General features: G+C 37.2%; 1 protein-coding gene across 1 annotated transcript in view; it reads right to left on the minus strand.

Moving 5' to 3' along the window:
* Window positions 1–15,623, minus strand: part of MAP3K5 (mitogen-activated protein kinase kinase kinase 5) — a 452,961-nt gene that overhangs the window by 266,078 nt on the left and 171,260 nt on the right. Inside the window, exon 11 of the mRNA XM_072637677.1 lies at window positions 7,800–7,907. Within this exon, the coding sequence (XP_072493778.1) occupies window positions 7,800–7,907 (108 nt within the window). The remainder of the gene's footprint in view (window positions 1–7,799; window positions 7,908–15,623) is intronic.

Raw genomic sequence — 15,623 nt, forward strand, 5'->3', positions numbered from 1 at the left:
AAAGTTCAGTGAGTATTTTTTTTCCAGTGAATTTTGCTATTTCTTTGTTTTATAATTAAATTCTTTTGTTTTTTTTCCTTTTACTTTGTCACACTGTTGAAAGCAAAAGTATTTATTTCCTTGCAATCTCTGACCACAGAATTTCAGGGAGAAGCAAAGCAAAATTTAGTTTTACAATGGCTCCATAGCAACACAATATCTATTGTACTTCCTAAAAAGAATGCATGAATAATTTTCTCTGATTCCTAGGTTTATGCATCTCCCCTTCAGATCTGTCTTTGTACCTTGTAACAGTATGGTGCAGAGTGCATAGTAGGTACTCAATAATAAATGTCTATGTAATTGAATTAAGGTTTTTTTTACTCTTCTTCAACTATTAGGCATAAGCTGATCAATTTGATTAGAATCTTGGCTATACAATATTCATGTCATAAATAGTAACTTGAAATAATGATGGGAGCTGTTTTTGTGATTTCACTGATAGAGGGAATTAGTGCTAGAAAACACCCCCCTTTATGAATGCAAGTTGGTACATCCTCTGTAATTCATAGTCTTAGAGAGTCGCCTAGGGCAATGAGACATTAAGGGATTTGCCCAAGATCCCAAGAAGTACATGTGTCAGAAATGAGACTTGAATTCAAGTTTTTCTGGCTCTAGGGCCAGCTCCCTATTCATCACACAAAGCGCCTCTCAACTTGTGATATATGATTTTAATACAATTCGTAGAACATTGATGGTATGCACACATACATGTATACATGTGTATGTGTGTGTGTATTTATGTCCTTACAAAATCAAAATAGATGTGCTCAGATGCAATCATTTTTGAGAAAGCCTGTAGATTCCTTTTCAAAAGGATTGAACACATTTTGAAATAAGGAAACTGAAAATGAAGGATGGCTAGATTTTGTCCACAATCACATAGGTTACAAATCTGAGACTAGGACCTGTGTGTCCTGGATCTTTTTCTCTGGTGATCTTTTCATTTCCATTGTTGTCACTGTTTATGTTGTTCTCTTGCTTATTTTGCTCCACATTAGTTTATTAAGCATCTTTCCATCTTTCTCAGAATTCCTCATACTTGTAATTTCTTACTGTACATTAACATTTCATTCCATACACATTACATACACAGTGACAACAATGTAATAGAAAAGATCACCAGAGAAAAAGATTGTCCAGGGGAAAGAAAAACCAAAGAAACATGCCTGAGAACAGGTAATGCAACATACTGTCCCCTCACAAGAAAAAGGAAGATGACCAGGAGAGGACATTGTATATGTGGTCAGTTGCAGTCATTGTATTAGATGTTTCATTCTTAATTATTTTTATTAGTAGAAAGAAAGGGTTCAATTAGGCTGGGGTGGCAGGGTTTGAAATGATTGTGATGCATATACGACCTATATCAGATCCCCTGTTTCTTGGTGAGGAGGTACGCGAGGGATAAAAATTTGGAACTTAAAATCTTTCCAAAAATGAAGGCTGAAAATTGCCTTTACATGTAACTGGAAAAAATAAAATACCATGAAATGGGAAAAAAAGAAAAGAAAAAGGAAATAATTGTGACATAAAGACAAAAGACAATAACACCTAATTTAAAAATTAAAAAAAAATTCAGAATGTCCCTTCTTTCTTAGCTTAATTCAAATTGAGCTGCCATATTTATTCATATTTTTCCTTCTTCTTCCTCCTAACTTGAGGAGAAAAACATTTTTAAAACTTTCTTTCTATAATTCTCTTTATAGTTGTTTTTTTCCCCTTGTTTTGAAATACCTCTTTTCTCTCCTTCTCTAATGAAGCAGGACTAGCTAGATGCTTGTCACTGGCTAGAGTAGGACTGAGAGAAAGCTAGTTGATCCTCACCCTTCCACCACGGCACAATTACTTCTTACGATGCTTCTGTATTGTCTCTGGCCCCTGCTACTCCCCCCAGTCTGGGGACATGAGGCCCTTGGAGCTCCAACATATATCCAATCTCTTGGGATACATGTGGTTGTGAGAAGAATTTGTGGACTAACAGTACTTAAATTCCAAACGCAAATCTGAATGGATGAAGAGTCCCAAATATAAGCTGTTTCTTGTTCACAGACAAGACACACAACTTCACTTAAAGCAGTTATTCATTTTAAGCAGCAAGGAAATACTGAAGGAAGAAATGTTTGGAGATTTGGGTTTCCATTAACTTTGCCACTGACCACTGTACGTGTAACTCTGGATGGATGAGTCAATCATTTTGTAAATACAGATGAGAATCTCAAAGATTGAAATTTCTGAGAAAAGTAGCGTGGAATGCTCAGAAAAATTTTAATCTCTTGCTTTAAAAAGAAAAAAAAGTGAGAAATGATTTAAATATGTGAGCAAATATGATGTATCAAAGTTGTTTTTCTTCAGGGTTTAGTTTAATTTTCAGATAAACTGCAAAAAGGAATGTTCTGCCTTTATTTAGAAAATAATACCATTTCATTATTGCCACTAGATAAATAAAACCTGATTAAGGGCTTGTTCAATATATGTTATTTATTTACTTGAACCAAAGAGCAGCTAAAATAGTAATGATGTAGATCAGATTTGTTTATAGCTTGATCTCCATTATTTATAGCCAGATATTAAAGCCTGAGAACTATTTTTTCAGTTTTCAGTCATTTTTCAGTCATGTCCAACTCTTCATGACCCCATTTAAGGTTTTCTTAGCAAAGATACTAGAGTGGTTTGCCATTTCCTTCTCCAGTTCATTTAACAGATGATGAATTGAGGCAAAAAGAGTGAAGGGACTTGTCCAGGGTCACACAGTATCTGAGGCCAGATTTGAACTCATGAAGATGAGTCTTTGCTGATCTAAGCCCAGTGTTTTATCCACTGTGCCACCTGGTTGCTCAACCTATGTAACTTCTCTAAAACTAAGAAAAATGACAGATTTCACATAAGCAGAAATAATAATAACTCATATTTCTATGATGTTCTATACTTACAATATACTTTTTTTTTGAAGGGGGGAAGTTAATTGATTTGCCCAGGGTCATACAGCTAGCAAGTGTCTGAGGTCAATTTGAACTCAGTCCTCTTGAGTCCAGGGATAGTGCTCTATCCACTGTACCATCTGGCAGTATATACTTGTTACAAGCCCATAGGATTTAGAACCAGAGGGGACCTTCATAACTGAAGTCCCACTGACCCAACACCATCATTTTGTAAATTAGAAGACAAGCCCAGAGAAATTAAATTATTTGCTCCCAGACACAAAGGTAGTAGGTAGCAAAGTTGAAATTCAAACCCTATTCTGACTAAATTCGATGCTCTTTCCACTCTTCCACAAAGGATTATTCCTACACATCATCCTAGTGATGTCAGTAGCACAAATATTATTTTGCCAGTCTACAAATGAGGAAATTGAGGTTCAAGAGGAGGAGACAACTTGCCCAAAGTCACATTGCAAGTCAATGTTACAGTGAGGGTATGGATTCAGGTCTTCTGACTGACAGTTCAGGCCTCTTTCCTTTACACTATAAGAACTGGACATAAATAGAGTAGATACTTTCACTAGAAGTGTTTAACTTTAAAAACAAATTTTTAGAGTGGCCAGCATAAAAAGAGGCAGCTGTAGACCTGCAGTTCTCTTAAGAAAAAAAGAATGGTGAAAATGTAAGATTCAGACTAAATTCCTAAGCCTGTCTTGGGGATTAGGACTGAAGTTGCGAGTTCTTTAATTTTGAGAATTCTGAGACAACGAAATGTCCTCTACTAATGTAGATGAGCAATTTTTCTGTAAGTTAGAGTCTTACAAAGTTACCTAGAGCAGTAAGTGGTTAAGCAACTTGCCAAGGGCCACATAGACAGTATTTTTAAGAGTCAGGACTGGGACCCAGATCTTCCTAGCTCCAAGGCCAGCTTTCTATCCACAATAGAAGGATGAGATCTATCTACGCCTCTGAATTGTAACAATGCAACAATATAGAAATAGGTACATATATATATGTATATATAAAACACTCTTTAGTTACAGCAGAGAAATGAATTTAAAAAGTTGTGATTCTAATCCAAAGAATCTCTAAGCAAGAGAGATGAAAAAAATGTTCACAAGTAGCTGGAAATGATACTCGTTTTCCAAATAACTCTGGCTTACTTTCTTTTCCTTTCCTTCCTTCCAATTACCCCTGGCTACTCCCTCTCATTCTCCTGGCTTTGCTTCATCTCCAGATTCTCTCACCCCATTTTCTGCTTCCAAGTGTCCTTGGATAACTTTTCTCTTTCCATGCAGGCTTCCCAAAAATCTCTTTTTAGCTTACAATTTTCAGTCTCTATCTTTTCTGTTTTTCTGTTTATAGTTTGGATAGACTGTCTAAAAGTTTTTCTGTGTATACAAATAGCATACCGTACCCTATCCTTACATATACATGTGTAACATTTTAAAAATAAAATCATAAATATCTCATTCATATACATGTGTAAATTTACTTTTGTCACCTGTTTAATGATGGCATTTTTCCTAGCTTTCATGTCTATGTGCTGCAGTCAATTCAAAATTAACATGTCACAAACTGAATTCATCTTTTCTCTGAATGATCTCCAAAGTTCCTGAATTGTCACAGCACCACGATTTTCCCAGTCACTCATATTCAAAATTTTGGAGTAAATCTTTGACATCTCTGTCCGTGACACATATCCAATTAGTCTCCAAGGACTGCTCAGTTTTTCTTCAAAATGTCTCATGAATCTGTTCCTTTCCCTATTCCTACTACCCCCGTCCTATTCCAGTTTTTTAAATCCCTTCAAGTAGGAATTACTAGAAGAGGCTCCTGGCTAGCCTTCTTGACTCCAGATTCTAGCCTAGTTCATTATGTAAACTCCTGCCAGACTTTTATTGTTAAGCTTTTCACAGTTGTGTCTGACTCTTTGTTGACTTCATTTGGGGTTTTCCTGGCAAAGATACTGGCGTGCTTTCCCATTTCCTTCTCCAACTCATTTTTTACAGATGAGGAAACTAAGGCAAACAGGTTAAAGTGACTGATCCAGGGTCACATAGCTAGTAAGTATCTGGGGCCAGATTTGAACTAAGATCTTCCTGACTTTTGAGTCTGGAGCTCCACTGTGCTACTCAGCTGTCTCAAGTTTGCCAGACTAATCTTCCTTAAATCCTACTTTCATCAATCTACTTCCCTATTCAAACATATCAGTGACTGCCAATATCTGACCCCATCAAGACTAAACTACTTCACCAGACTTTCAAGTCCCAATAGAATCTGACCTCTCTGTACCTATCTAACCTAGGTCTCGTCTATTCATCAAACATGTTCCCTCCTCTCCTATGAGACTGAGTCCTCCTTGTAGCATTCCTGTTTCTGTACCTTTGCTAGAGTTCTACGTGTCTTCCTTTAGCTGGGCCCTCTGAGCTCCCTTCCCTTGACAATCTAATTAACTATTACCTGCCAGTTAAGGCTCAACTCCAGTCCTACCAGCTCTTGGATGCTTCCTTGACTCATTCGGTCCTTCAGATTTTTCCTTCTTTCAAACATGCTTGAGCACTCGGAACCTTTACCACACAATTTAGAACTTAATCACATACTGCATTCTGCTGCTGATTGTGATTTGATGCGTTACACCTTTTCTCTACACCTAGAGAACAAATTTGGTGAAAGCAGGGGCTATGTCTTGTATTTCCTCCATAGTCCTCACCCAGTCTAGCACATTTCTATACACAACAAATACCTGCATGGTCCTAGATTTAGAGCTGGAAAAATGACCTTGGTTATTATCTAGATTTACAGGAAGGGGCAGAAATGACTTTTGATTTCAAGAAACTTATTATCAAGTTTCATAAAACACAACCACAACAAAATGACAGCAAACCACACATTCAGGATATTATTTAATGCTAAATTGTGGGGCAGAGATTCTAAGTGCTCCAGGAGATCTGAGTAAAGACTGGATTAGCCAAGCAAAAGATGGGTCTTGATTTAAATTTTTATTTAAGAGAAATATTTGACTGGGTAAAGGGGAGAAGGGAAGACATCTCAGCTAAAAGAAGAGGTTTACAAAAACCCAGAAACAGATATGTATACACACACACACACACACACACACTCATATATACCACCCGGCCTACCCTTTGCCTCCTTTGAAAGCCCTGGTAATCACACTTTGTAGATCACAAAGATCTATTCTGAATAATTTAGTACAAGAAATATTTTCCCCCAACCTTCTTTGATGGCACCACCATCACTCCTGGAAGCACATATAAGAGATCTCCAAGGATCTGGATGAAGATTCTCTCCCCAGCCTTAGCAAGGTTGAGATAACTTCTGGTGCAATGGGGGACCGGGAGTGGATTTCAGGCAACAGGAAAACTTGTCAGTAGTGTTTATCTTGGGAATCCTGAGCTGATACCTAAAGTCTTTGGTGGCTAATGGGTATTCTTGCCTGGTGTTTGATTTTATTTCCCCCAGAAGTGAGATGGATGGCATCCCCAGAATTCAACTAAGAAAAAACCTCTAATAATAATGAAAAGGAATGACACACCAATGATTAATGTGATAAGAAAAAACAAAAATGCAATGTTTTCAAAACCCTCCTAAAACTAAAATAGGATAGTCTCCTACTTCATCTTTGATACTGTCTTTAGGATAAGCAACTAAAACTCTCTGAGAGTTTCAGTCATCTTCAAGTTCTGAAAGGCCTGCCACAGTGTCTTATTCATAGAAAGTATTTGTTCAGTAAAGACAGGCAGCCTAGAAAAGTGAAAAGAACTCTGGACTATAGACTAGACCACTTAGATGCTGGCTCTAGCTCTGGCAGCTGAGGGGCACAGTGGAAAGAGTGCCAGACTTGAAGTCAGGAAGATGTATCTTGCTGAATTCAAATCTAGACTCAGACACTTATTTGCTGTGTGCCTCTGGGCAATTCACTTAACTCCACCTCAGTTTCCTCATCTGTCAAATGAGCTACAGAAGGAAATGTTAAACCATTCCAGTATCTTTGCCAAGAAAACCTCAAATGGGGTCATGAAGAGTTGAATACAACTGAAATGAATAAACACCAACAATGACTCGACCAAGTCATGTTTCACTCCCTGCGGCTAAATGTTTTCATCTGTGAAATGAAGGAATTGGACTGGAAACTGAATCTCTGGGTCACATTGGGCAAGTGTCTCTGGGTCTCAGTTTTCCTATCTGATATAAAACAAGGATACCGGATGAGATGGCTTCTCAGGATGGCCAAAGATCTATGAATTTAGAACTTTCCCCCAACTAAATAGGAAGATGTAATATGTTTGTGTGTGGTTATTTTTAGTACCTGGATGGACTATGGTCACAGTGTAATGGTATTTACTATCTCTACAATGTTCTGAGGTCTCTGCTCTATTCAAGGTTTGAAAATGGGCTGAAAGAACCCAACGCATAGGCTATACTGGTTTTATGCAGCATAATATTCCTGAAGGTGAGACAAAAGTACTTTAGAAAAGGACTCGTTGGACACATTTCAAATCTAGGACATGAGTTCACGTAGCATCAGAGAAGAAGCAAAGGAAAATGTTACAATTATGAAGTCATTTTGTGCAACTCTACTTTTAAAAAACCAAATACATCTTCTCTATAATTTAGTAAATGCATGTAACTCAAAATCCCTAAATACTGAATGTTGACATATCATAGTTGATTGTGCCAAAATAAACAGTCTCATGCACATTTTTATCATCTATGAACAGAGTTTTTCTGGTTGTACTTAAATGTCACAGGGGCCTAACTGTTCTGTGAAGCAAACTTTTCATCTAACAGTCTGGTTCTAGTAAAAATGGAATCATTTACCTTGTCATCAGGAAGCACATGCCAGATAGATATCGTCTTTTCATCAGCTTCATTGTTGATAGACAAATAGGAAGGTTGATAGATTTTTGTTGGTTCTAATATTAAAACCTTATAAATGTAAGAAAAAGAAATTAACATTTCAGTGGTTTATGAGAATCAAACTAGATGAAAGACATATAATAAAACAAAAATACAGGTACATTGAAACATCTATATCTTAATTTTTAAAAACTTCATTTTATTTTCAATTCAGAGAATAAAACAAAACTAGAATTGGGCAGGAAGACCATTATAAGACACCAAAACATCTATACGTAACACATATTAATAGCCTCCACCTCAATGGGTTTTTGTGAAGATCAAATGAGATTAATGATTGTAAAGTGCTTAGCACATAGTGCCTGGCACTATATGAATATATGTCTCTCTCTATATATATATACACACACACACACACATATATCCAAATACACACATATATCCAAACGTCATTTGGTCTGGACCTGGGATTTCATCCATGCAAGGAATTCTTGTTACAGAAATTCCCTCTGTAACTTAGGTAACTTCCTGGAGCACTGAGTGACTTATCTATCACACATATAACATGTATGCATCAGAGGCATGAACTGAATCCAGGTGATGCAAAACAGACAAAACAGGAAATTTTCCTGACTCTAAGGCCGCCTTATATCTATTTTTCCATTTTTATGTCTCTTTCTATATGAAATCTTAGTAGGCTAGAATTCAATGATATTTCAGAGGCCCACTGTTTCAGTACAAATCATTTTAAATATCTGATTACTGCAACCTAAGAGCCTCTATTTTTATATTTTATCAAATGCGATTGTATATGTAAAGTACTTTGCAAATCTTAAAGGGCCATGTAAATGCTGGTTGTGGACTGTTATCATTATAGAATTACACAATCATGATAAAGCTCAATGACAACTGGGATCTGCCCTTGACCACCAGATGCCCTCTCACCTTGGAACTTCCCTCTGTCATGTTGGCCCCCTTTTCCTACAGGTGAGGTTTTCCCAAAATGGCCCTATTTGGAAGACAGACTCAGGCTAGCCATGTAAAATTCCCCTCCCAGTCGTACTTCTGACGTTCTAGGCTTTATCACCATTCCTCTTAATGGGAATCTTGCCCTCACCTTCCCTTTAAGCTCCCTGAGGAAAGAGACTTCCTTCTTTTTTGTTTTAATTGCTTACCATAGTTCTTGGCACATAATAAATGCTTAATAAGTGCCTGTTGTCTTCTTGATAATGAATTTTCATTGAAGAAAGACTTTGGGGAAAAACAAGTACATTTGCATGTATTTTTAGCTATACTCAGAGGCTAAGTATTCTAATGAAATTCTTAAAGAAACACAGGGCAAAATTTTAAAACATAAAGAATCAATGATGTCTAGAAGTTCTGTGAAATGTGGATTTGGCAGAAAAAGGCAGAAGTGATAGAAAACAGACAAAATGAAAATGCCCAGTACATCACAAAACAAAGATACAAAATATTCTGTAAAGAATCAGTCACTTATTTATTTTAAGAATTCCTGATCTCATGGACCTTACCATACAAATATAGGTGTGCGGTTTATCTATTCAGCTAAATGGCATTAGAAACAAAAATTGTTATTGTTTGTGGGAAATATATATACATTTAGTTAGGGTGATGTAAAAAGACTACATTTACTTCTCAGGGACTTTTGCCTTCAGGAGCAAACCGGCATCTTGAGGGATGATCTATATAGTCTACTTGGGAAGGTGGCCATGCTACATTTCGTTTTGGTTTCGAAATAGGAGTTGAGATGGTCTGTTTCCTTCTGGTTGGTACTTCACATTTAAAGTATATGACGCAGTAAGATACAGATCTTATTCCAAAACACTAAGTGTCCAAATGATTCATGGAGTTGATAAGATCTAGCTTTCACATAAAGACCTATCAAGGGTCACAACTGACAGTTAAAAAAAAAAAGACAGGTCTACATAAGGCACAGGGGAAATTGGAACAGTCATTTCCTACCCTCTTGTTCAAAATTCAAAGAAGCACTTTATTTGCTAGAATTTATAGTGTACCTAATGGCATCTTTTAAATAAAAGGAGGGGGAAGAAAATCCCTCCCATGGCTTTGGGACATGACAAGAGGAGGATCCAACCTTATGACTCATTGTGGTCTAAGAGTACAGATTAAGAGAGAAAGCCTAACTACACAAGGATATGGGCTATAAAAACTTGCTCCTAACCATAAACCACAAACACAGTGTATTTGTTTATCTCAAGGACTATTATAGTACAAGGGAAGGGAACAAGCATTTATTAAGCACCTACTATTTCCAACATTGTGATGAGTGCTTTCAAATATTATCTCATTTCATCTTTACAACCTTGTGAGGAAGGTGCTATTACTATCCTCAGTTTTGCAGTTGAGAAAACTAAGGTAGACAGATATTAAGTGACTTGCCCAAGGTCACAGAGTTAGTTGGATTCAAATACAGGTCTTCTTGCCTCCATGTCCACTACCTGCCTGTATCAATACTATATCAATAAATTTATTCATAAAACAGTTAAAATGGATAGATGAACAATAAGATGCCAGAAGCAAAAGTTATTTCCCCTGAAGAATAACAAAGTTCTGGGGCTCAAAGATCTATTTCCTTCCCATCTTCTGGGAATAAAACTCAGATAAAACAAACCACAAATAAATTTCTTAAAAGATTCAGGTAAAATGTACATACAATACCACTGTCATATCCTTAAAACAGAAATGCTGAATGGTATTTTTTCATAATTAAAATCACTCATTACTCTAAAGTGATACAACATTAGAAACATTCAGCATCATAGGGCATTGAAAAAGAATGTGCTCTGATATAATTAAAACAAGGCCAGGTTTGGAGTCAAGAAGAAATGGATTCCAATATAGCCTGTGTCAATGCTACCTATGGGATCATGAGCAAGTAAGTCATTTAGCCTTTCAATGCCTCAGGCCATGCTAAATCATGGATACTGATCTAAGTCAGTGGATATGGACACACACACACACACACATATATATATATATGTATATATATATATATATATATATATATATACATAAACACACACACATACATATGTATATGTATATGTATATGTATATGTATATGTATATGTATATGTATATGGAGAGAGAGGGAGGGAGAGAGGGAGTTTCCAGGTTGAGAGTTTCCCTGCACAAACCCTCACCAGAAGTTATGCATGAGGGCCAGAAAAATAGAAAAAATTGATAGTGCAATATGAAATTAATAACTTCGTTATATATTTGAAAGGAATAGCAAATTGCACATAATAGATTTGCAATTTCATGTAAAAACATTTTTTATTATACTATGTTATGGAAATGTTTATTTTATTCCATAAGTCAAAAACAAAACAATTGGAATTGAAAAAATTAACATCAGAGAATAGAATATTGATTCCCCACAAATACCAAAGACTTCTCTAACAACATAGCACATTCTTATAATTTATGCTATAGATGATTTAAAGAGCTTTCCTCAGTGCTACAGAGTGGTGGCAGCAGATTTTCTCATCACAAATTCTGTTATTAATAATTCAAATATTGCCAGAAGATAAAGCCCCATTTGGGTATTTTCCTGTCATTCATTCATCTATTTCTGGATTGAGATAAAGAGTAAGATTGTAGTTATCATACTGTCAATTGTGCCCTGCCAAGCTTCTGCCTTAGATAACTCCCACCATCATACAAGCTGCTGAACAACGTTCTGATTGGATCCACCGCAAATTGACATTATACAACTTTAGCTAGGCTCTTGATGCTGGGAGACAGTCCTTCTATACAAACTTTTTCATCTCTCCTCAAACTTCTCACAGCTCCCCCTCCTCCCACCTAGTTGAGAACCTTGTCTCATGTTTTGCAGAAAAACACTGAAGTCATTCACTGTGGGTTCCCTCTTCTCCCTTGGATCTTTCCTTCTATTGCTTGGATGCCTTCTACCACTATCTCCTCCTTCACCCCTGTCTCACATGGTGAGGTGGCCCTATTCCTTACCAAGTCTAATCCCTTTATCTCTACAAGGCATCCTATTCCATCTGTTATCTCTGTGCTATCACTTATCTTCTGTTTCTCCCTGCCTACTGTCTCCTCTACTGCCTACAGACATGCCCATGTCTCTCCCATCCTCAAAAAACTCCACTTAATTCTTCTCTCCCCACTACCTACTGTCCTCTGTCTCTTCTGCCCTTTGTGACTTATCTGCTTGAGAGAAGGCTGTCTACATCAGATGTCTCCACTTTCTCTCCTCTCATTCTCTTCTTAATCACTTATTATACAGCTTTCAACTTCATCGTTCCACTGCAACTACTCTCTCCAAAGCTACCATTAATTGGCTTCCTAAAGCCCTATCTTCTAAAGGAAGCTCTTGCCCACAGTCCTTCTTATTCTAGTGTCTTCCTTCTCTAAATTATTTCCTATTTATTTTTCTAGATTTCTTTGCACATATTTGTTTGCTTGTTGTTTCTCCCATTGGAATGTGAGATCCTTGAGGGCAGGGGCTATCTTTTGCATCTTTTTGTATTCCCAGAACTTAGCACAGTACCCGGCACATAGTAGGTATTTAATAAATATTTAGTGCCTGCCTGCCTGAATTCTTACTATCTAAAGCTTTTTCCCTTTGTACACTATTTCAAATAATAAGGACTGTATTACATAAGGCACCCAACAGTTGAGAAAAAAACAAAATAAAGGACATGTATATACCTACAAAACCAAACAGAACCATCTTGAGTACATTACAAAGATTCTGCCTGTTAACTGGTCTTAGATTCTAGGTCACTCTAAGTGTACCACTAACCTGATATTCCTGAAATAGGAAAAGGTAATAGTTGACACTTTCACTGGAGGTAACATATTTAGAAGAACGCACATAGTTTTCTAGAGTAAACAGGTTTTTCTTAGCAAAGGTAATGTCCCTAAGTCAGCCCAAGGTACTTTTTTTGAAGGAGGAAAGAAAAAGAGAACTGAGAAATGAGAAAGTGAAGAAAAACACCTAGACATATCAGGTTAATCAACTCTTTCTAAATAAGCTCACTGCTAAGAGCAGTTTTGCCTTGTGCTTCCAAGCTCAAGGCATCTCATTCTCAGAAGAGTGACTGAGAACTTGGAAGAAAGATAACTGAAAATAGTGCATTTCAACCTTGGTTATTTTGGTCTGCTCTATCCTGAAGACAATTCTACTTTACTCTACATTGCTACCTTTCCCCTATTACAATCCTCAAAAATGTTGGCTAGAAAGTGCTTCTACATTAACTATAGGATTGAATGTCTTTAGAATAGTTAACATACAACCACAAATCTTTGGAGTCATGTCTCTTCACGGAAAAGTCAGAAGGTCTTGTGGTAAAGTTCTTCTCCCTGGGTAATGTGAGTTGCCACGTGTACTGGGAGTCAGTCTCTTCAAGGTCACAGTGACACTATAGGCTTAATACAACTAATTTCCCCACAACTTTGTAGTGTGGGTGGGTGCAGAAGAAGGAGTCATTGAATTAAGTCCTAGGGAAAAAATTCAGGTCATGGAATACAACTGGTTCTTGACATCTTAGCTGTCTACTCACTCAAGGCCTAAAAAGAAATTTGAACCACATTAATACAATGCTTCAACAGGAGGGGAGAAAGAGATTTAAGTGGGATGATGATTATAATTATTTTAATTGAAGAAATAAGGATAAAGGAGAGTTCAATTTGCAGGCACTTAGACAAACAGAAAGAGGTTAGAAAAGATTCAAGCTTTCCTTAAGTGGGCTTTGCCCCATGTCTGTAGCTGGTCCTTGTTTCTTCTTGAAGAGGACCATGACATCAGGAAGGTGATGCCATGACTTGCAAATGAATTGGATTTAAGTGAGGGAGGGCTGTGTAAAGTCTCCTCTGGAGTCAGTGACCAGATATAGATCAGGATGAATGGAGATGGCCCCGAGCTGGTCCTAACATAGATTGGGTGGAGGGGAGCTTGTCTGAAAACCTCCCAGTTCACTGAAAACAACTTAATAAGCCTTTGTTAAGTACCTGCTTTGTACCAGGCACTAAGCTTAGTACTGGGGATACAAATAATGAAACAATTCCTTGAGCATGTAAGGAGTTCATGTTCTAATAATACATATGACACATATAAGTACAAAAAGAATAACTGTAAAAAGAATAAATTTAAATAAATACGAGGTAGTTAGGAAGGGAATTGGAAGCTGAGGGATTAGGAAAAGACTCCCATACAAGGTGAACTGTGTTTTGAAGGAAGAGGTGAATTCTATGAGATGGAGATGAAGGCATTTATACCAGACATAGGGAATAACCAGTGGAAAGGCATGGTGGTGGGAGACGGAATGTTCCGTGTAAGGAACAGAGAATGGGTCAATTTGACTGGGTTATAAAGTACAGGAGCAAGCATTACATACTGAAACTGGAAAGATGGATTAGACCCAGGTTGTCAATGGGTTTTAAAAGCTAGTATATTTTATATTTTATCCTAGAGGTGAGAAAAACCACTGGATTTTACTGATTAGGGGGTGACATGGTCATATCGATAGCTAAGGAAAATCACTAGAAGGACAGATTCAAATGGGGTGAGATATGCCAGTAAACTCAATGAAAAGGCTGTTGCAATAATTTGGGCTAGAAGTCATGAGGATCTAGACTAAAGTAGGGACTGTGTGAATAGAGAGGAAGGGTCAGATGTGAGAGTTTTATAATGGTGAAATACAGCAGCTTGCTAAATATGTCGGGCCAGGGAGAATAAAGAGTCACTGAGAACTGCAAGGTTATAAACTTGAGAGACTGGAAAAATGGCGGTGCCCCCAACAGAAACAGGGAAATTTGTAAGGAGGGTGGCTTTCTAGAAAAGAATAATGAATTTTGTTCTGGACAAGATGAATTTGAGATTTCTTTAGGACATCCATTTTGAAATGTCCAATAAGCATACAGTGATGTGAGACTGGAGCTTAGGGAAAGACTTCTTAAAGAAGGGGAGATTTCAGCTGAGACTTGGAGAAAGCCACAGAAGCTGAGAGGTAGAGGTGAGGAGGGAGATCATTCCAGGTACAGGGAGGAGCTGGTAAAAATGCACCGAGTAGGGAGATTCACATGTGTGAAGAACAAGAAGGTGTGGGTGCCATTAGATTGTAGAATACATGGTATGAAAAGCTTGAGAAGAATGGGAAGGTAGGAAGGGGCCAGGTTAGAAAAGACCAAAAGCCAAACAGAGAATTCTATATGTGATTCTGGAGATAACAGGGAGCCACAGTAGTTTACTGAGGGGTAGGTTTGGGTAATAGTGTGTGATGTGGTTAGCCTTACTTTGATAGCTTAGTAGAGAATGGACTGAATTTGTCTTGCTTTACTATGAATATTTCTTACAAAATTTTTGCTTTTTTAATAGAGGGGGAAGTTCTGAGGATAATTTCCTTCTTACCCTAAGAAAAAAAAAGAACAGCAAGACAGGCAGGAAGAATCAAAGATAAAGAGGACAGCTTTTAAAGTTACATAACGAATTCTTCAAATACTCAAAAAGAAAAGCAAGTTTTCTACAATGGAGGTTTGCAATTTCATGTACAATTTCTCTCCAGCTCTATGAAGTATGAAAATGCTCATTTTTTGGTTTTTGTTAAGTTCAGAATAAAAGTAAAATAAAAATGCTAACTGACAAAGAATCAAGCACTGACCACTGGCATACTCCACCGGAGCCTTCTTCTCAAGATGGCATCAGATCGTTACTCTTTGGTTCTAGCCATTTGCAGTCCAGTCTGACTCCGCCTAATTATACTAGTATCCAACTCA

The sequence above is a fragment of the Notamacropus eugenii genome, chromosome 2 (genome assembly GCF_028372415.1).
Source record: "Notamacropus eugenii isolate mMacEug1 chromosome 2, mMacEug1.pri_v2, whole genome shotgun sequence".
NCBI classification, from domain to species: Eukaryota; Metazoa; Chordata; class Mammalia; order Diprotodontia; family Macropodidae; genus Notamacropus; species Notamacropus eugenii.